The 22052-nt window shown below is 36.8% G+C and overlaps 1 protein-coding gene across 3 annotated transcripts in view; it reads left to right on the plus strand.

The window, feature by feature from the left end:
* The window catches only part of PLCE1 (phospholipase C epsilon 1), a 119785-nt gene that overhangs the window by 37421 nt on the left and 60312 nt on the right, over positions 1–22052 (plus strand). For all 3 annotated transcript variants that reach the window (XM_054382072.1, XM_054382073.1, XM_054382075.1), the window contains one exon: positions 3362–3650. In XM_054382072.1, coding sequence (XP_054238047.1) covers positions 3362–3650 — 289 coding nt within the window. The remainder of the gene's footprint in view (positions 1–3361; positions 3651–22052) is intronic.

Raw genomic sequence — 22052 nt, forward strand, 5'->3', positions numbered from 1 at the left:
GAAGCAAAACTGAGGGATTTTTAAAGTAAAGTTTTAATGATTTATTGCATACATTATTGAGAGCTAAAACCCCTGTTTTGTTTCCATTAATTTTCCAGATATGGACTTGGTTGTAAAACTACAAGGATGGAATTCTGCTTGAATTTAATCTTTATGTTAATTCTAGTTTTTATTTTTGAGTTGTGGACATGTTTTTCTTCCTAATATACTGGAAAAATTTATGTTTCAAATATTTTTTTTCCTTACCATTATAATCTCTTTAAAAACAGAGGAAAATAAAAAGCTCTCCAAGATATAGTATACTGGAGTATTGTTTCAGCTTATTTCTTATTTTTAAACTGTTTGGGGGAAAAAAAATCAAGATAAAAGAAAAAGTATCAAAATGTATATTTTTATTTTCTAAAGTAAATCTTGAAGTAATGTAATGGCATATACCTTTTATCATTTATGTATGTGCTCATTACAGTGGTATAGGTAAGAAAGTTCACTCTAAATTCCTTCTTGTTAGGTGTTAGTACTTTGCACTACTTTAGATTAGATTTGAAGCTGCTTTTGGATCCAGATACTGTACCCAGCATCTTGTAAAATACTGCTCTGTGTGTAGTATGTGATGTAACCACATCTGATTGCAGATGACTTGAAAATCTTCATTTTGATATGGAGGCAAAAGTGAATTAGGAGTGATATGCTCTTGTGAATATTTTTTTTCCTATAGGTAGCTGTCAGTTTACTACTACATTTTATTCTTTCTGGTTCACATTCACTTTTAATGATGGTAGTGTGTGGTGGGTTGGTAGTGATACAGCTCAATGTAACTACATCTGCCAGGCTAAACTGTAAACCCTGGCTTGGAATAAGCTTTTTTTGTTTACCAGGCAAGATTAACTTTCCCCAGTTGTCTAGTGCAGTCTGACTGAAAACTGATTTTTCCCTGTCAGCTACCTGAGGGATATATTGCTATCCTGATTGTTTCAGTTCTTTGCAGTGATTGATAAGTATACATGTTTTAAGTCTCTATTTTTTCATAACCTCATCTGTGTGCAGCAGAAGCGACACATTCAGAGCTTAAAAACATCAAAACAAACAGTATTTTAAAATGTTATATGAAGTGCAGAGTCTTTGGGAGACAGCTAGTGCCCTGAAGTCTACTTTATACAAAAGAGATTAACACCATTTTTCTATGTATAATCTCTCCAGCAAAACATTGTCGCCTATTTCTGTCAACAAATGATTTCTTTGCTTTGGCAGCTGAAAGAAATTTTAGTTGTGCACTCAACAGAACATGACTTTATAAGTTGCAGAACCCGATTTAAAAAATATTTTTGAAGGTGGCTGAAGTTTTGAGGAGGTAAATTATTTTCATTAACTAAATATTTTTGTAAGAAGAAGCTAAAAAGACTACTTATGTCTGCTGGACATGACACAGTCATAATCCATGCATGAGAGGTTTGTGATTTTACTGTACACCTTTTGGAAAGGTGTGCCATATGCACATTCCACTCTTCCTTGCAAATAGCCAATTAAAAGGTCTGCAGACACTGTATCCAGATAATATAGGCTGTAAAAGTGCCTTTTCTTTCTGAATAAAGGTGGAGGTGGGCAGTGTTCTTTCTGAGAGTCTATAAACTGTTGCATACCAAAGGAAGGAAGATAAAGAGGCTCAAGTACAGGCTTAATGTTTCCAGAAGCCTCAACAAATAAATTTTGGAGAATTTGCAGGGGTGGGAGAGGGGTTGAGATAGATAGGTAGATAACCAGAGCATTTCATTGTGTAGTGAATCACAGAAGCCATTTTTCTAATGGAATTGAGCTATGAAAGTCTTAGTCAACATGTGAATGATTTTTGTGTTAATAAATGTCTGCTCTTTATGAAATCATTGAATTGCATTACTAACAAATAAATTAGTGTATCTTGAATAAAACTTTACTGGCTTTCTACAATAAATTATTAATAGAAAAATTAAAGCTAAGCTAAGAAACACACATTAAATATTGCCTTATTTGATTTTATGATTGATGGCAAACATAAATGTGATAAAAAATTGCCAGATTTTGAATTTATCAGCTGAATCGAGGCTTTTGCAGTTCTCAGTTTCTTTACATGGATGAAAAAATTATGTCCTTGTTCACAACTTCTGTTTGTAGAGGGTCAGATACCTAGTGAGAGCAGGGTGTTTGAACCCACCTCACTTACATGGCAGGTATTAAGGCAGAAGAGGCTATGTGTGCAGATCCCTGTGCCAGGAGCTGCTTCACTCCTTGGTTACATGGCTGGGTGTGTACATGTCCTGTGGTGAGCTTGATGCTGACTCCAATGTGTGGGGTGTACAGACTGTGCAAACAGTTTCTTATCCTTTGAGCACATGAGTACTTGCATCATAGGACTGAATGCAATTTCTGCCACTTTGATGGATAACTGTATCTTGTTTATATGTGAGTAAGGATGGCAACAACAAGCCATTAATCACAAAACCCCCGTTTTGTGATGATTAAGACATCAGATTATTTCTTGTGCACATCTAAGGACTGATGGAGATCAACCACATGAAAATTATTTCAGCACCTGTTCTGGTAATCTTTATGCTCATTTTTGTTTTGATAGTTGTAATTATAAAGCACAGATTGTTGAAACAAATTATTAAAGTCAATCAGTAAGTCAGCATACAAGAATGCAAAGAGTCAAGTTTCTTTTTGTATTCTAAATGAACAGATTTCTTCCAGATTCTTGCTTTGATCGTTAGACTCTTTTAAATAAGCAAACAGTACTTAGTTGCTAAGCCACAGGCTGAAGTTCATTAGTGTGTTAGCACAAATATTGGAAAAAAAGAGTACTAAACCAATAGTAGATAGAGGACCTGTGCGTAGGCTGGAAGTAATGCAATGAACATGACACCAGAACATTTCAAAAGATTGCTCACAGTGATTAAAACCGCTTCTGTTTGCAAAACCCCACCCCACTCACCAAGGAAAAGTGCAAATCCTGAGTAGATCTGTTTTTCTGCTACTGATATCAGTAAGACTTCACTCAAAGCACAATAGATTTAATAGTCTTATAGATAATTTTGTGTATATTTGTTATTTTAAATGTTGACCAGATCTATTGATATGACCTTTTTTGTCTGATGGTGATCCTTAAAATGGCTTTTAACCAGAGATTGGAAAGAGAGTGCTCAAAATCTTCACAGGAACCGTTCTGGATTCATAGATATTTCAGGTTTAATGCATAAATGCAATATTTTAACACAGCTCCTTTATGCAGAGGCTGCTGAACTTTACAAGAAGTCCTGCTAGTATGGAATTGTTTGATATTCGGTTTATTAAATAACTGAGCTAATGGTTAATGTCTTTGTATTCTTTACAGATATTCAATACAGTGAGAGAAGAAGAAGGAACAGAAGATATTTTGGAATATTTTCCTCAGTTTCTGAGAAATCTCCCAACGTTTGGTACAAACTGTGTATGCAAGGGTGATGGTTTTTGTGTAAAACCATGTGTAACCGGTGCTTACTGCCAGTATCGTGCCACCTCACGGAGAACTGCTCTCTCTAACTATATAACTGGTGCTTTACTAGAAGCAACTACATCAGTAGGAGCAAGAAGTGGTCTTTTAAATATCTTTGGAGGATCAACTGGAAGAACAATGCTTAAAGGTAATGAACATATCATTTTTTGAATCGTATCAACTTTTAAGTGTAGTGTGTAATACAAAATCCATAATACTAGATAATACTGTGTAGTTTAGGTACTCATAAGTGAAGTTAACAGATAAAAAAAGATGACTGTTGTAAGGACTAGCTATGTTAGTTTAATAATGGAAAAATGCATACAAAGAGGGAAGATTTCACCTCAACATGAGGAGAAACTTCTTTACAGTGAGGGTGACAGAGCACTGGAACAGGCTGCTCAGGGGGGTTGTGGAGTCTCCTTCTCTGGAGACTTTCAAAACCACCTGCATGCACTCCTGTGCGGACTACTGTAAGTAATCCTGCTCTGGCAGGGGGGTTGGACCTGATGATCTCTTGAGGTCCCTTCCAACCTCTGATGTACTGTGAGACTGTGATAATTCTTATTACAGAATGGACATCTTTTTGTATGGTTTTGGTGTTTGGTTTTTTCTTTTTTTAGAAATGTTCTGTCTGCATCACAAGTTAATACCTAGGCCATTGTTGTTAGGGTGTTCCTTTGTGTAGTTTTTCTCATTCACCAAGCACTCATGTTTATGGGATGACTTGGTTAAGGACTTGAGCAAGGTGTATACTCAGTTATTATTGGTGTCATTATACAACTAGCTGTCAGCAGTGTGTGGTAAGTATGTTCAATTAATTTCTAACTTATTGTTGGTTTTCTCCCAGGTCTATCATCTTTCTAGTATGGGATCATTTCAAATAATGTGGGTATAGTCTGTGTGGAAAATGCCTGATGAGGGTGGATGTTACATACTAAGTTTCTATGCTGTGATTTAATTTGGTCACTTTTGGAAGGTAAAGAGGACAAAGGTATTCTTGGTACAAATTAGTGACTACCTTTTATATTAATTTTTAATGCCTAGAATATTTCCTAAGGTCTTATCATCATCTGTAATGAAAAATGTCATATCTCAGTGGTAGATTTGAAGTATGTGGCTATTACAGCTTGCCCAGAATTTTACAGGAATATGATAAAGTACAGAATTCTCAGTGTCCTTAACTAGTTCAGATACTGACCTCACTTTTACAGACAGATCAGATTGTCTTACTTTATCCCAAATAGTGGACCTGTCTAGACTTAACTAGTCACTCTTTAGGTGAATCAAATAGCAAAAAGAATCACTAAACTGATGTAACAGGTACAGATGGAAAGCTGTAACTTCTGAGGGAATTTCAATAATATGTCAAGCAACGTTACATTGAGCCACATTACTAAGTTTCACATAACTTTATCATTTGTGAGACACAAGGATATGTACAGTACAGTGTCCTATTTTGGTAGGATTTTTCCATTTTATTTTGTTTGGGTTTTGTTTGTTCTAGGGAGATGAATGATTTAGTAAAATAAACACCTACATTCCTGGGGCAGCTCTGGAAAGCCAGGTTAAAAGAACTGTCGTGTACTTGGTGGTGCAGTGTGGTGAACCTTCTTCCTGCAGAGTGGGAGAAGAAAGCATAGAGTTTTGGTGTCCCAGACATGATCAAGACTCTTAAGGGTGCTCTGTCCTCTGAGTACAAATGTCAGCTTCCCATGAGCATGTTACTGCAGTGCCTGAAAAGCCCAGCTGGTGACTCTCACCGTAGAGCTGCAGGCTCCAACTGAGTTCTGAAACTGGAAGCAGCAGCAGTAATTAGCTTGGGCTCACTAATATGCTAATATGGTTGTACCTTTTTATAGAGTCTAAGCTAGTGACTGCACGTGTGCTTTGTGTAACAGCATGCTTTGCACTGGTTTGGGGATCTGTGATGTCCATATTGAACCCAAGGATATGACACCATAAAGAAAAAAGCCAAGATCTTGATTTGCAATTCCACAGGCAGCTCATGTAGGCAATAAAGATTTTATTTACTGTAGTAGTCTCTGTTGAGGAAGAGGTGTCCTGCAGCTTTAGAATATTGAGGTTTTCTATATATATATATAAGGCAGTTCAGGTGTATCACAGTGATTTAATACCCTGGGGGTTGTTCAGCCTGGAGAAGGCTCAGGGGAGACCTTATAGTGGTTTTCCAGTACCTGAAGGGGGGGCCTACAAGAAAGCTGAGAAGGGGCTGTTTACAAGGGCTTGTAGCACTAGAACAAGGGGCAATGGTTTTGAACTAGAGAAGGGTGTATCTAGATTGGATATTAGGAGGAAGTTCTTTACTATAAGGCTGGTGAAACCCTGGAACAGGCTGCTAAAGTAGTTGGTGGAGGCCCCATTCCTGGAGACATTCAAGGTTGGGTTTGACTGGACCCTGAGCAACTTGATCTAGTTGGGGATGTCCCTGCTTACTGCATGGAGGTTAGACTAGATGACCTTTAAAGGTCCCTTCCAACCAATGCTTTCTATGATTCTATGTTGCTCAGCCTGCTGAAGAATGGAGGGAAGACTCCTCTAATTCTGTTTGGCTGTTCTTGATCAAAAGAGTAAAATGTTTCTTGTTACTGTGTTTCACAAGCTGTGGCAGGATAGATTTTTCAAGTGTTAACTTGGTTCCACAAAAGCTTCAAATTAGAGTTTTTCAGGTCTTTGTATTTAATTAATTTATTTTTTAAAGTTTTGTATTAGAACGTCTTACAGTTCTTCCTTTGAAGTTGTACTTGAAAAAGGACTTGCAGTGTAGGAAGATACCATACTACAATCAAAGGTCCAAGCATAAAGGACCTGATGGAAAGACAGGAGAACACTGTTGTGATGGCAGTTTCTTTCAGAAAAAAATAAATGCTGTAGACATCTGGTTTGCTCAGGGCAGTCCTGTGTAGAGACACTTGACCTGTTGCTGAGTCATTCAGACCTGAACTGGAGTATTCTCATGATGTAGGGAAAGCCCTTATTTTGGTTTACTTGAAAACAATATAGGCAGCCCTGGGTAATAATCCTTCAAAATATGACCCTTTCTGGTAATGGCACTAGCTGAGATGGTGGTGGTTTGAGTATCATTGCACCATACTTTGCTATTTAGAGGCAGGCATGCCCAAAGGCAGCAATTATATTGATTACTTGAAATAATAAAAAGAACCACTACCAAATGAAATATGAACACTGGCATAGGTGGAACTAGAATGCGTTACGAAAACAAAAGATTGTGTAAATGTATTTTAAAATATCTTCAGAAGTAATTTGGACTATTACATAAGTGTAAATAATTGTTGAACTATCTAGTTACAGTTCTGCCACTCAGAAGTTTGAACTCAAACTTCCTTTGTGTCCTATAAATGTTGTATTAGCTAAAAACATTGTAAATAGAAGCTGAAAGAAGTGGTGAATTAATACGAAGTAATTAGTGTAAAATATTTTTGTGGTGGATCTGGTTCCAACAGATCTTTACCTTGTAGATAGGCACCACACGAGAGTGCTATTGAGGACTTGCTGTATTGCTTGTGTTGCAGCACATCCAGTTTTGTGCCAAGGACATGGAACATGATAGTAAGGTCCACGTCAAGTAGACGTATATCTTCCACCAGGTAAAATTGTTCCTCAGCTTGCTACAATTAAGCTTCAGTACAGCCATGAAACTGAGGACACAGTTCAGACCATTGAAAACTCGATAGTAACTATTAGTGCACTTGGACTGATTTTCAAGAAAGTTCTAAAAAAGTTTCAAGAAGTGAACATATTTATTAAAACCTGTCTGTATCAGCCAGTCTTGAAAAGATCTCAAGGGCTGTTGGATTTATGTTTAGAGGACCTCTTCTGGACCAGACAACATTCCACTACTTTTCTTTCAAAATGTTTGCAATTCCTGGAGATAAAGTTCAGCACTCTTTTACGCAGTCCATTTAAAGAGGAGCCCATTACTTTCATTGGGGTTGTCCTTCATGATGTAAAAGGACTTCTCAAAACCCTTATGTGCTCTGTAGTTAGGCATTTTATGTAGTGTCTGCCCTGGAAATATGAATACTGCAGGCAGAGAGTCCTTGATGGTGGGACAGCCTCCTGATTTTATGTCTCTCTAGCACGAAACGCATTGTGAGTTCTTCATGTTCCGTCCTTCACAAAGTTATTTAGTGACCTGAGCAATGAACCTTACAGTCATAAGTGGTCCAATTGTAGGAAATAACTGTTTTAAGGTTTTGTTCTGTAGCTACGAACCGTAAATGATCTCCCCAGGGTTAGGGTAGTCTTGTGCCCAGATCATTGTTGTTCATTCCAGAGAAGGCTTTCAAACATAACAGACCTCCAAAGCCAGAATTCCCAGTCACATGGATTTGGGACTGAGAGACTTTAAAAACTCCTATAGGACATGTTCTGTAGGAGACTCACCTTTTGTGTCTGGAGCAGTGAATCTGGAAACCCAGCTCTCTAATGGCTCACATTGCTGTCAGGCTTCCAACTGAGAAACTGCAACTCTGGTCCTGGTAGCACAGGGACAGTCTGAGAGTAGACTGCCGGGAACCACAGATGCGTGGAGTTCCCACAGCTGGTCAGTGACATTCACATCCTTGTCAACATCTTTGTTACTGCAGAGAACATAATTTTCACATATGAACACCGAAGACGTTTCAACTACTTTGTTTTAGCACCTCCGCATGTAACTCAGAATTTCTGGTTAGTAAGAAGTTTTGAAGATTGTCCTTCGGTGGGATTTGGATTGAAACCAGATTTCCTGCCATAGAAGGGAAATCCTGCTTCTCAGCCTGTTCTGTTTCTTACAAATTGATTGTTACAGAAGGTTTGTTCATAGTTGTGAACGGGCCAGAACTTTCACTGGAGCCATATTTGAAGATTCGGTCATTGTCACGGGACATGTGGTGTCTGCTTTTTATGCAGAAAATGAAAAAAAAAAAAAAAAAGAAAGTTTCAGGTCTTTTTTTAATCTTAAAGAAGGAACCAGAGTATGTGAAAATGTTTGTGCTGTGTATTTGATACCCGCATCCAGAGTAATTGTTGGAAAGAAGCTTGTACCCTCCCTTCCCTGCCCCCCTGCATGCTCCTCCTCCCTCCAAAGATAACTTACGTACCTTTGTAATCTAAAGAAAAAAAATAAAGGGAAAGTAAGAGGTTTCTGAGGATGGAGCAAAGTTCAAACATTTTGTATCAGTATTCTTATCACTTTAGTGTCTTTAAAAACTGTTCAAGTCTGAGACCATTTTCTTAAATGATATAAATAATATGACGTCAGCGATCACTGTTGTCCGTCTTCCAGAGAAAGTTCACTCAGAACTTAAGTAGACAACAGCACTTTTTGACCAAGAACGGAAGGAAACTGATTTTTGTCATGAAAGTGGAGGCAGACTGTATTGGTCTTAAGAAAACCTGCTTCATACATCCCTCAGTATTCAGAGATTACCCATTTTCTGTAATCAGACTCTGCCATCAGCGAAAGTTGGGCAGCAAACAGGATACAAACCTCTGTGGCTTTTCCCATTGCTGTTCTTGTGCCCTTTGCACAAGACTTACTGTTACAATATTGGAGGAAATTCCAGGATCCCTGAGGCTGGAGCAATTGACTGACAGTTATGTGCCAGAGTCATAGACAATAGCAGGTCTTATGTTCACTGATTCAGGAAGGCCAGTATGATTTAGCTGAGCTGTATGTGTTTTGGGCTGAAGATTTAAGGCAATCTAGAGTGAAGCCAGATGAGCTGAGATTGAGACCTGGAAAGATGAAACATGTCTCTGACTGAGAATCTAAGGTAAGAAGATATCAGATAACACACTGTAGGAGAGGAAGTCAAATCCAGGAGATGCATCAGACAATAAGTAGATAATATGACCTGAGGTGAGGGTGTGAGTCAGGAAATCAAGGATTTCATGCTGCTCTGCTGGCTCTGGAGCATGGATCAGGAAGACAGGAGCAAGTGCAGGTTATCTGTTTAGGGGTAGAACTAAAAGTGACATGTCAGGAAGCACCGATCAAGGCTGAGATGACAGAATGAAGGAGAAGGATTTGGGAGGACAGCTGTAGTCAAGGGATACCTAAGACCATCTGGAGCTGGCTATGATGGTTGTCTCTATAAATTGGCAGGAAGGAAAGATCACTGCAGTCAGTCTCCCAGACCTCTCACCCTCTGGTCAAGCCTGGTTGCAACCAGATTGGCCACACAAGGGCAGCAGAAGAAGGCTTAGGAGGATCTTCGCCGATGTTAATTTTACAAAAACTTCCTGTAATCTAACATGTTTAATTGATTTGTAGGCACAAAGAATTAAGCTCTGCCAGCATAGCTCTGCTTATCCTTAAAGTCCACTTTCCGGGTTCAGTAAGGTTTATTACTGTAAGATGAAAAGATACAGAATTGATACAGACAGTAGATTGAAGTTAACTAAGTGAATGTGCAGAATTGTTCCTTTGGACAGAACAGGTATCATACTCATGGTATAGGATGGTACACATTTGTGTGAATCTAGATGTCCTCACCAGTGTATAGAGCTAAGTGGTTAAGAAACAGAAGAGAGTTTTGCATGGTTTTATATAGGTCTTAATTCAATAATACTGTGTGGGAGTTTGGGATACTGATGATACTTTAACTTCTGTAACTTAAGTCTCTGCTTACAGCAATGTCTCTGATGGTAGTCTATAGCTGTTGTTTCCACCAGCAGGAAAAAGAGACTTTAAATTCATAGAATGAATCTGATTGTGGTATTAGAACTTGGTTGTGAGGAGGGGAATGAAAGACGTGCTAATGTCTGTTGATGAAGGCTGAGAGAACAGAAGTTTGTGCAGTTTTAAAATCAAACATCTTAATTTTTTTTTTAAATGAAGAGTAATTATTCTTTAGAAAAAAAATTAAATAGGATTCTAAGTGCAGAGAGTTAATCCTTGAACTGCTTGTTATTGTTTATTATTATAAAGTCTGAAATTTTGTTTGAATGGGCCCTGTATAAGTAGTATCCATGGGAACTTTTGAAGTGTAGAATGGAACTTTGTCAGTGTGTTTATGCTAGCATGTCAATCTTAAGCAAAAAAAACCCCGAGGACCTCAAGATTCCCTTGAAGTTTCTAGGAAACAAACTAGAAGGAAAAATCAACTTTGTAGAATAATGCTATTTTATTTATATCCAGGCACAATATTTCTTGAATTAAGTTCAAAGATATATAGTACAGTTTTCTTTGTAGAATCAAGAACATTCTGGGCCTTTTTCTTTATATTTCCAGATATTTGCATTTATAATTAGTGGAAAAATCTTTAGTATTGACCTATAATGACAAGAAATGTTTAATCTGATGGTTTCTTTTGTATTTTTTTGGGGGAGATAGCATTAATAACATGGATTTTTATAATAACATTTATTTTAAGATTCTATACTGTATTCCAATGTTAATTAACACAAATTCTTCAGAAATCTAAGCATACTAATTTCAGCTGGAAGTGAAAAAATAATGGTGTGTTGGCTGGATCCCATCATGGTTCTTCCAGTAGAGGGTTTCCAGACAAAACGTATATTCCCTGTATAAACAACACGACTGAGTGCACTGCTCACATTCCAGTTCTGCATGGATCACTCTCAGACTTCCTGGGGAAATGGAGAAAGATTTCTTGTGGCTGTGTATTATTTTTCAGACTTGTGTACTCTAGCAGATTTCATAACTACCTTTTCCCTGATGTAGTCCTGCTGCTTATAAAAGTGATGTAAACTGTGTGTAGACAAGGCTAAGGTTAGAGTGAAAAAAAAAGACGTGGTAAAAATGCCAGCCTGATGTTAATGGCTGTTGGGATCAAGGCAGAGTTCTGGTGTCTACTTAATGAACATGGATGCTGTCTGAAAGGCTATGGTATCTTTCTCAGTCTCTCTATTTTTAATTTCTTTATGGTTAATCAAAATTCTGGAAGGCTAAGGGAGGTTTTCATCTTATTTCCCTCTCAAAGTTAGTTGCCTAAGTCATCATAGTCCTTTGTCCCATTAAAGCTCTAATGCTGTTAGCTTTTATTGGAGACTCTAGTGCAGAGGGTGTCACATCTGTGAAGGTAGGGCATTTGCTTATAAAGAATCCCATGTTACAGTTTTTGGAATGTTTCAGCTGAAGTTTCCTAAAACAAAACTTAACTCAGTTTATTACTTTTGGCCTGTTTAAACAACACTGATGTAAATAGAACTAGTACAAAAGCTTGGGTGTAGGCTAACTTATTTCTTAATATATTTAAAGACAAAAATCCAGCAGAATCTAAATTGCTCTTGTTTATAACTCTGCTGTCAAAATCAAATGCTTTCAGTGTAAGCACGATGTATGCTTGTGCTTAGTTTCTAAACTTCCTTCCGCTGGAATCCCAGTGTTTTAGCTGGAGAGGTGGGTAACCTGAGCTTGCAGTGAGCCAGCCAAGTGCATGTCTACCTCATGGCTTACGCAGGGCATGTCAGTTATGCGTTTTGCCACAGTTCCTAGCTTTAAACTGAGCAGCTGTTGCCTGACTGCTAGTTTGAATAAGTGCAGCCTGCTGACTTGCTGTAGTGTTGGAAGTATCTGCTCTTCTGGCATTTTAGGAGGAATCTAAGATTCAATGGAGGAGATATTTGCTGGTAAGATTTGCATTTCTGTGCCTCATAGTGTACATAGTTCTGGTTATATGTAGGTAGTTTAAAAGTGTTAGCTTTATCTGCAGAGTTAGAAGTGGATTTGGGTGGAAGGTTTGTAGTCTAATGTCAGACCTATAGTGTCTACATTTACTGACAGTCCTTTAAGGACACTTAAAACTGTTGCTGTGTAGAATATGAAGTAAAGATTTAATATAAACAATATGAAATACAAAGTCTTTTCTCAGTCTTAAGTGTATATTTTTATTTGAATATGTTTGAAATTGAATGTAATATAAATACCATAATTTAGTTATTCTTTGCATTTATTTGGTTCACATGACAATTATTCTGATATCAAATAAAGTTGTGGGATACTCCTTCGTTTCTTGTTCTACAAAAATAAGTGACTGCTACTAAAAAAGATGGACATAACACGAACGTCACATATAATAAGTTTTTTAAAGTACCAGAACCAAGCAGTTATTTTTTTGAATATAAATCCACTGTTGGTGTTTTCCTTTTAACAAGCTTTTGTTCTTGGGTCTACAGTATGCAAATTTATAAATTGTAACCCATTTGTGTTTTGTGGATTCTTAAGACAGTTTGTTTTGTTTTCCTTTGTGAATGACATGAGTCATAGCAGCATGTAAAAGCACTGTTTTGCTACTATTTGGTAATGAAGAAACACCTGTATTTACTTTTTTTTTTTTTTTAATTAACCTGGCATATATGACTTGAATGAATGTTCATAGCATTTAACTTGCTTTCATGTGTAAACCCTCCCAGCTAACCTGGCTGTTAGCTATAAGACTATGACAAACATTCACCATTCAAAGAGATGGCATCTCATTGCAATAGGGAGATTGTACTGGTTGTCAACACCTTTATTTCCACCTCAGTGATTTAGACAGCAGTGGAGAAAAAAAAAATTAATTCCCCTCCCCCCCCCCCCCCAAAACCCCAAAAACCCAAACCCAACCCTGATAGCAGGTGCATCTATGTTAATTGCAAAATAGTAGTGGTTTAAATCCATTTATTTGGTCAGTGGTAACCAGTCTCAGGTGCCTACTAGGATTATAGGAAATGGAGGGAAAAATATCTTAGTTTCACAAATGTTGAAATAATACATTCAACTCAGGCCCTGCCTTTGATAGGTTGTTTTGTGTTTTAGCTTTGATTTGAGGTAAATTGATGCAAACATTTACTAGAAAATAAGCTGATGTGAGAGTTTTTGGTCCTGCACAATTTCAGTTGTTATTTAATAAATTTCATATGGACATAGTTTTGAAATGTTTAAGTATTCACTTTAGCAAGAGTTGTTTTATACAAAAATGCATTGCTACACCTGTTAATAATTCTGAAATATGTAAATTACCAGTGAAATTTACCAAGCACAAACTGAAAATCTTTTGCCCACATAATACCAAAACAACAATAAAAGAACTAGAAATGCAATTTGATGCTAAAAGTACATTCAGTCGCTTCTTATGAATTTACAGCAATTAAATATTTTTATCCTCTGTTTCCCATGCATTTGGTACAGGTGATTTCATGAATATTTTCAGGTTTTTTAAAAATGTTCAGATCTTGTAGAAAGGAGATAGATATGATGCTTTTTCAGTAGGCTTCCCCTCTTTCCCTGCACTCCCATCACCATTTCAATTCCTCTTTCCTCTGATGTTTTGGTGTAAAGCACAGAAAGACACCTTTTGACTTTTTTCTTTGGTGTGGGGAAAGAAATCTGAGTCTGGAAAAACTGTGATTTAGCTAATGTTACTGTTAGATACGGAGAAGATTTTTATCTGAATTTGTTTGCTTGTTCAGAATTAAATTGCAAAGTTGTGCAGGGAAAATTGGTATACCTAAAGGTATTAAAATACATCTTGGCTTTTATTCCTACTACACTTTTTGTAGTACATACAACTATGGAACTGCAGCCACTGGAACTGCATTGAGACTTCTGCAAATCTCAGAAGGGCATAATGTGCCAAATATCCAGGTTTGTTTTTGTGTGCCCAACCATCCTGAGCTGTACAAGGTCATGCTAGAAAGTGTAGGTTAAAGTCTTGCTGGATCTTTTGAGAGATTCTTAACATACCATTTTTATCAGTGAATAAATTAAACAAAAATGGTGTTAAAAATCACAACAAACCATTATGCCATTAATAACTGAAGCTAAGAAACAAGTACAGTAACTAATTTGAATTTTGAAAGGTTAATGTGGTCTAAAAAGAGAGCTTTAGCTGCGTTTGCTGAGAAGAGTTAAATCATTGCAATTAGTTCTGGTTTTCTGTCAGTCTTTCTTGGCTGAGGAAATGTAGTTACTATTTTATGAACTTAATTGTGGTGTCATACATTAAATCACCTTGAAATAGTTTTGTTAATTAACTTTTTTTCAATTTGAGAGATAAAATGAACCTTTAAAACACAATTTAATCTAAGTTTCAGATCTTCATAACATGCTCTTCTGTAACTGCTGTGAAATAGAAAAGATCAAGTTAAGTTCCTGTCTACCACATTGGTAAAGGACTTGTGAATGTAAAACCTCCTAAAGTTGTCATCAAACTGTTCAAATATGTGCATGAAACACAAAAGAGAAAGAGGTGCTGGCTTCAGGTACTGGTTGTCTTGAAGTTGATAGGAGGATTTTGCATAGAAACTTACGTGTGCAGGAGGAAAAAGATGTTAGGAATTTTCTATGGCCAAAAATAGAGTGAATTCCTTTTAAAAAGACAACAGGGAAAACCTAAACTAGATTTTAAATTCTACATGCAGAGATATAGCTGAAACTGTGTCTATAACAAGGATTTCTATGTGCTCCCAAACCTAGATTTTTTTTTTTTTTTTGGTGCAAAATAAACATCCAACCCCCAAATTTTCGTAGGAACATTAAGAGGAAAAAATAATCTTTTGTCTATGTGGAATTATATGACTTGGAAATAATAAATAAGTTGGTATTTGTAAAGGACATAAAATTTTTGCAAGGGCCGTCAACTGATTGCCCAAAACACCTGCATAAATTAATAAACATTTTGGTTACACAAATATGAAATAAAATTTATGCAAATGTGCAGTGATTTCATTTAACATGCTGACTTTTGTTCTTTTAAAAAAATACCTCTTTTATGTATAAAATGTTGTATCTATTAAGAAATGTAATTGCTTTCTTCACGTTTTCCTAAGCCATGTAGAAAGTGTGAAAATGATAGTTTTGAATTTACATTTTATTTGACTTACAACAGACTCTTGCAGACTTCCTGCTGATTTGCTTTCTCTCATATGATTGAGGGGTAAAGAAGTGCAGGCATTTTGTGTGTCAACACCAAAACTAACCCCCAATATTTGCATAGTTTGGAAATTCACCACCGTTTTTAAAAAAGGAAACAAAGTTGCTCTTTTTCCATTACTTTAGACTGCTACAATGAATGGAAGTTACAGCTATTTGTTTGATGGTAGATTTTTATTATGTGTTTATTTCTCAGTAATAGCTACAATAACAAAATGGATGGAGTCATGAAAGTGACTGGTGTCTGATTCTAATGTGCAGAAAAATATTACTTTTTATGTCAGTGTGGGAGGACTGGTGAGAAACAGCCTGCAAAATAGCACTTGTTGGCTACAGTACATCACAAGCTCTCTCTTGATTAAGTATGCTGGTTTACTGGGAGGCAAAAATAAGTAGGTCATATATAAAAGCCATGCAGTAGTCCTCTCAGTCTTGTCATTGTATACTGTCCAGCTTCAAGCACTTTCAAGATATAAGTGGTAAATATTACATCAGTAATAATTAGTGTAAGGTGGAAGTAAGAAGTTGTCTTTTATATCTGCTGGGAGTGAGACAAAAAATGCACAGCATGCCTTGCCATATATGTTGCAATAGAAAGGGGATTTGACAGGGGAGGGGTCCAGTCAATTATAGGACTTCTCCACTTAAAGAAAATGGACCTAGGTGGGTGATATTGGCTGTCATAACTGCCAGGACAAAAGCAGCAGTGGTGAGAAAAAGATATGCATGTGGCTGAATAATGAGGGACTAACATCAGAAAAATCTTACAGGAATGGGAAAGGTTGAGAGGGAAAAAGAAAAAAAAATGTAGTGATTGCATCAATGATGGCACATCAGATTTTAAGAGAAGTGGGCAACAAGAGCATGTTGTTTGGGAAAATAAGACAACTCATAGAATTGCAGCGCCAGTGTCAATGGATGTGGAGGGAGGCTGGCCCTTGTTCCAGTTAGAGAAGGATTTGGTTAGTCTTTGAGTTGGGCAAAAAGGTAGACATCTTGTAACTGAAAAGAAAGACTGGACAGAATTTGGTTGGATGTGTTAAAAAGGTTGTTTACTAATTATAACCTATTGTATGCTTTGCTTAAACGCATGTCAGGAATTAATAGCCAATTAGGATATGCCAACTCTGCTTAAAGAAAAGTATATAATCTGTCTGTGTAATGCAATAAATGTCTTCACTTGGAAACAACTGGGCTTCATGCAGCCTGTGGAGATGTGTGCTTGCCCCCATCAAATGGAGAACTCTCTAACTGTTGGTCCTTTTAAGATGTCATTTGCTTAAAACCTACTTGTCTCTATTTTAATGTCAGTAACTGAAAGGCCAGCTGTGCTAATGTACAGACTTCAGAACTTAGAACTATCGTCCACATATACAGCTTTTTCCAGTGGTTACTGATGCTTGCAGTAAAGGGGGCTGCCTGTCAAGGCACTATTGCTTATTCTTGTTAAGCCTGTTTTTATGATGGATTAAAGTCTTTAAAAACATATCTCCCCCGTTGGAGAAATACGTTAACATGTCTACTACAGTCAAGTCACCTCTCAGGTCTAATTTTACTGAACTAAATCTCTGCATTTCTGATCTAAATTTCTTCCTTTAGGTCTCATCGTTCAAGTCTGGAACAATTTTGTAGCTCGCTACTGTATGCTCTGTAGTCTGTCTGTGTCTTTGAAAACATTGAATGATGGTGAATTATGAGTGTCATCAGAGATTTATGTGGGAGAACTTGTTTCTGACATCTCCTTTTTTTGCTACTTTGCTGTCCTAAAAAGCCATATAAAACATTCAGGTTTAGTGTTCTTCCTTCTTTTTTTCTGAGCTGTTTGCTTTAGGAAAGCAGAACTCCATTCCATACAAGATCTGCATTACTTGTGTCTAGAACACTTCCTGTTTCCAATAAATCTGAAATTTGCACAAGTGACTTTTTTTCCCCCTTTTTTTCCCCTCTTTGTTATTAATGTGAAACTGAATTGTTAGCAAGGTAAGATGCTAAACTGCCGTGTAACAATCCTGGTATCATTTGGGTTGGAAGGGACTGTTCTGGTTATTTGCTCCAACTCTGCTCAAAGCAAATCTGATGTGCTTTATTTTCTTAAATGTTCTGTTTTCTTACTCTGTGAACAGTACTGTTGCCAGAGTTGCCTCTAATTTCATTTTAAGACTTAATATCAGTGCAGGTAGCAATGGCACCACAGGGAAGGGAAAGAATTTTAACTATGTACTTTTAGTGAAGAAATTAATTGTATTTGAAGTCTTCAGATGAAAGGAGATACCTTAAAATCTGAAAAAGTAATCTCAGATTTTACTAGTGTTGAGTTTGGTTTTGGATAGCAAAATCATTAATTTTGAAATTTTTCATATTAGAAAAGGACTGCAAACAACTTTTCTAGTATAATGTGCTAAGGCTAATGACAAAGACACAATTCATTAAGAAGTCTTGTGAGTGTTTAGAAGAGCTTTTATGTGGTAAGTGTATTAATCCTGTGAAAACCAAATGGAATACATACATTCATTTTTACAAGATAACTAGTTACAACTGTATAATACACATAGCTATGTTCTGTTTGTTTGAACACAATCTTTAGCTTACACTAATTTCCAAATGACATGAACTAAGCAAAAACAATTATAGAAAATAATTGGTTGAATCAGAATTTATTCTAGCAGAACTATAACAGTTAACTCGTGAGCTTAAGAAAGGTTGCATGAATAAATATTTCAAGCAATTATATTTGAGGTAGGAAGAAGTAAGTGATACTGAGACAAGTCATAGATGTTGAAATCTCCATTATAAAGTTAAATTTGATTTATTAGTTTGTGTAGCCTATTGTCTTACTTCTGTTGGCTTCTAGACATGTACAACGCTGAATTGATCAAACATTTTTGAAGTATATTGCATTCCTTTAAAACTCTTTCTCTGCTAAGCTCTGAGGCTTAAATTTGGAACATTTAATCAAATGTTGTTGTTGTTTTTACCGGATGTGACTTGGATTTTATTCCAATAATCACTAAGAATACCTTAAGCAGCAGATTTGCCTCCTTTGGTTTATGTAAAAAATCTGGTAGCATCTCTCATGCTTCAGGTTGTCTTTTATATGAAGATTCAAAAGGCAAGAATCATTAATCAGAAAGGCTCTATACTCTTACTTAATTTTCATGGAGTTTTTTTGGGCATAATTGTATTTAAAATTAATTTATCAGATTGGCATCTAGTTGTCTTCTTGCACTGCTAACATCAATGGCAGTTTTAGTATTTGCACTAAAGTCGTGGTGAACATTCCTACCGGTTTTACCTTAAAGGATTATATTTAATGGTTGTTTTGCAAAGTGAAACAATTTTCACTGAAATAGTTCTTTGAATTTAGGTATTCCTATTCTCTACAGTATTTGGCTAACTGGACAAGATGGGAACAGACATTCTTCTTCATTCCATATCCTTAAAGGGTCTGTTGTTGCATGTAATTTGGCCTTCAGGGTGAGACCAAAGTAAGGAAAATAATGTTTCTTACAAAATTTGTTTCTGAGGATCTTAAAGCCAAAAATGCAATTTGGGTTTGTGGTAATTGTTAAAAGTTGTGCAGCTGAAGAGCAAACTGCAGCAGATCATTAACTAAATACGGGGACCAGTTCCCTGATGCTAGAAAGGAATGCTTCGAAGCTGGAGGATCTGAAACATGGGAAACATCTCTTGTTGCAGTTTTGTACTTATTTACATGATAAATGCTATGTTTTACTGCAGCTACAGTTTGTATAGTAATTAAAGTGGCTAATACAAAGAAAGAAAATAGGAAAAATCGAGAGCATGAGCCTGCATTTTAATGGGTACCTAACTTTGTATAGATGTGATTTTTAACATCCTTGTTTTCCTTAGGTACGTATGTATGCTCAAATTGCATTTTAAAAAAAACATTTCTCCTATTCTCACGGATTCATAACACAGTGGTTTTCTTCTTAAAACTACAAAGTTACTTAGTTTCTATTTTATGTAAGTGGAAAAAAAAAATCAATATAATTTTGATCTATAGTAATCGAAATACTCAAATATTGGAACCTGATCTGAGATTCTTGTGCTCTCTTTAACCACTGGATATTTCTCCATTGCAGAGCTAACTCAAAGTATTATGTGCTTTAATTTAATTTTGTTCTGTCAGTGCACAGAAACTCCTAGTTTGAGGGTGAGGTTGAAAGTCTGGTATTGCTTTAACTCAGGCAGTAACTTGTTCATTTTGCAGTGAGAACTGTACAGTTCTTTTTCTAGAACACTCTTTTATTCAAAAATAGACTCAAATCTTCCCTTTTAGCTATTTCTTATGTAGTGGACTTTACCTGGTAATTTATACATACGTTTATATAGAAGTTGAACTTTATTTCCATGTTTGGTGCTGTGTTTTTATCCAGTAATTTAAAAGGTGTTGCTCAAGTCAAGAGTCTGGTACACTTACCACTGTTGACAGACATCAGGAGAAAGACTTGTGAAATGTGTATGAAAGTGGAATATTTCAAAAAACACCTCCAGGAGATTGGCAGGTCAGGAGGGGATTCAATAGAGGAGATTTCATTGCAGAAGATAGTGAAAACCCTGAAAACAATTCAACAGCAACAGTGATGGTGTCACAGCCTCTTTACTGCCTTTCCACATATCTGTTACAGTGATATAAAGGAGCAGATTTACAAGTCAGCCATTATTTCCCTTAATTCCTTCTCTTAGCCGTCATGATGATAGTTGTCTGAAGCAATAAAATCTTGTGTCTGCTCTTGCACAGCACAGGCTACAGCATGCCTCATCAAGACAGATGGAATATAGGTATCAAACAGCTTTTAAGATCTAATTTTTAACGAGCTGATCAGACACTTGCAGTCTATCCACCAAATTTATAATTCAATGTGCTGCCTTCTGGCAGATATTCTGAACTTGGGAGGTAATTTTGAGAACTAGTCCCCTAAAATAGCAGGGCTCAGATGGCCCATTGCCAAACATATAGACTGGGAGGAATAAGGCTGCTTTGTGACTAAACATGTAGACAGTGGATGTCTTTGGATTTTTGGCAGTACACGCTGTTGATTCACCTCTCCTTAATATCTATGAACATGTCTGTGTTCAGCCAAACTTTGCATAACATGAGGTGCCCTTTGTAGCTGAGATAGCCATTTGCTACTGTGGTAGCCTCAAGGTCATTTGTTAGGGCACTGCCTTCAAAGTCTATTACATCAGGTGCAGAAGAAATGTTTGCTGACTGCAGTTAACCCACAGTATCACACTGATTCTTAAACAGATATTCCAGAGGCATTGCTAGTCATTCTGTGTCTGCATGAGGATGCAGTCCCAACTCTTTGCTAGTGGCCCTGAAATGGAAAGGAATTGGGAAATCAATATCAAATGGAAAAAAAATTATTCTGAGATGTGCTACTGTTTTTGCAGTCAAAATTACCATGCTCCTATCTACATCTTTCCCCCTGCCATGAGTATACAACCAGAAGCAAAACCAGTGGATTCATTTATTATGGACAGGTTTGTGATTGTTTTTATCAGCTGTAGCCAGTACTAGCCAAACTGTATACAGAGCAGGAAGTGGTTGGTTAAATGTGTTGACAGCATATGGTAATTCAGAAACAAGCAGCCAAGTTCATCTTTTGTAGACTGCAAAATATTTCCATGAATAACTCAAACTAGTGGAGTGGTAAAAGCCCTGGGATACACTGCCAGAAATCGGAGCAGCAGTGTAGATGTAATTACACAGAGCAGCGTTTAGCTGTACCCTGGGGATGATGTAAGGCAGGCATGGCAGTCTCAGGTGTGGTGAAATCATGGTGATGCTTTAAGTTTCTTCTGTATATTATGTCGGTGCTCATATATGTGGTTTATAGTCAGAATCTTCTAAATCTCTTCACAACAGAGTCTAAATGGGTTTTCAAGGTTGGTAGGAACTTCTTCATATGTAACTGATAATTTAAAACTAATATATTAGTAAATACTTTCTGTACATCATCTTTAACTCAGCTTTAAAATCTGAATTAACATTTCTCTATGCATAGGTTTTAGCCTGTGAGAGTGTTTATCCACAACTTTTGCAGCAAACAAACAAAAAACAGTCCCATGCCAATACATCTCAGCTGTCCTCATAAGTATGTAATTTGTTTATAGCCTGTAGATTTGTTTCAAGTCAGAAATTGTATCTCTAACTATAGAGTACTTTCTTTTTTTCATTTGACTGATGCTGTTACCGCAAAAGATAAAAAGGAGCACACAGTTCAGAGCTTGGCTTTCAAAACTGAGCCCTTTCCCAAGTCAAGAATCATAGAATCAAGAAGGTTGGAAGAGACCTCAAAGATCATCGAGTCCAACCTGTCACCCTAAACCTCATGACTATCTAAACCATGGCACCAAGTGCCACGTCCAATCCCCTCTTGAACACCTCCAGGGATGGTGACTCCACCACCTCCCTGGGCAGCACATTCCAATGGCCATCCACTCTCTCTGAGAAGAACTTTCTCCTCACCTCCAGTGTCTTTAGAAATAAGTGGTTGTTGTTACAAGTACTCTGTATTTTTCTGTTTACTGAACTCCACTATGCCAGTCATTTGTGATTTAATTGAATTCTACCTCAATATGATTGTTGCCTTAAAAAATCTTTTCTAGAGGTTCCAT

The sequence above is a fragment of the Indicator indicator genome, chromosome 7 (genome assembly GCF_027791375.1).
Source record: "Indicator indicator isolate 239-I01 chromosome 7, UM_Iind_1.1, whole genome shotgun sequence".
Lineage (NCBI taxonomy): Eukaryota > Metazoa > Chordata > Aves > Piciformes > Indicatoridae > Indicator > Indicator indicator.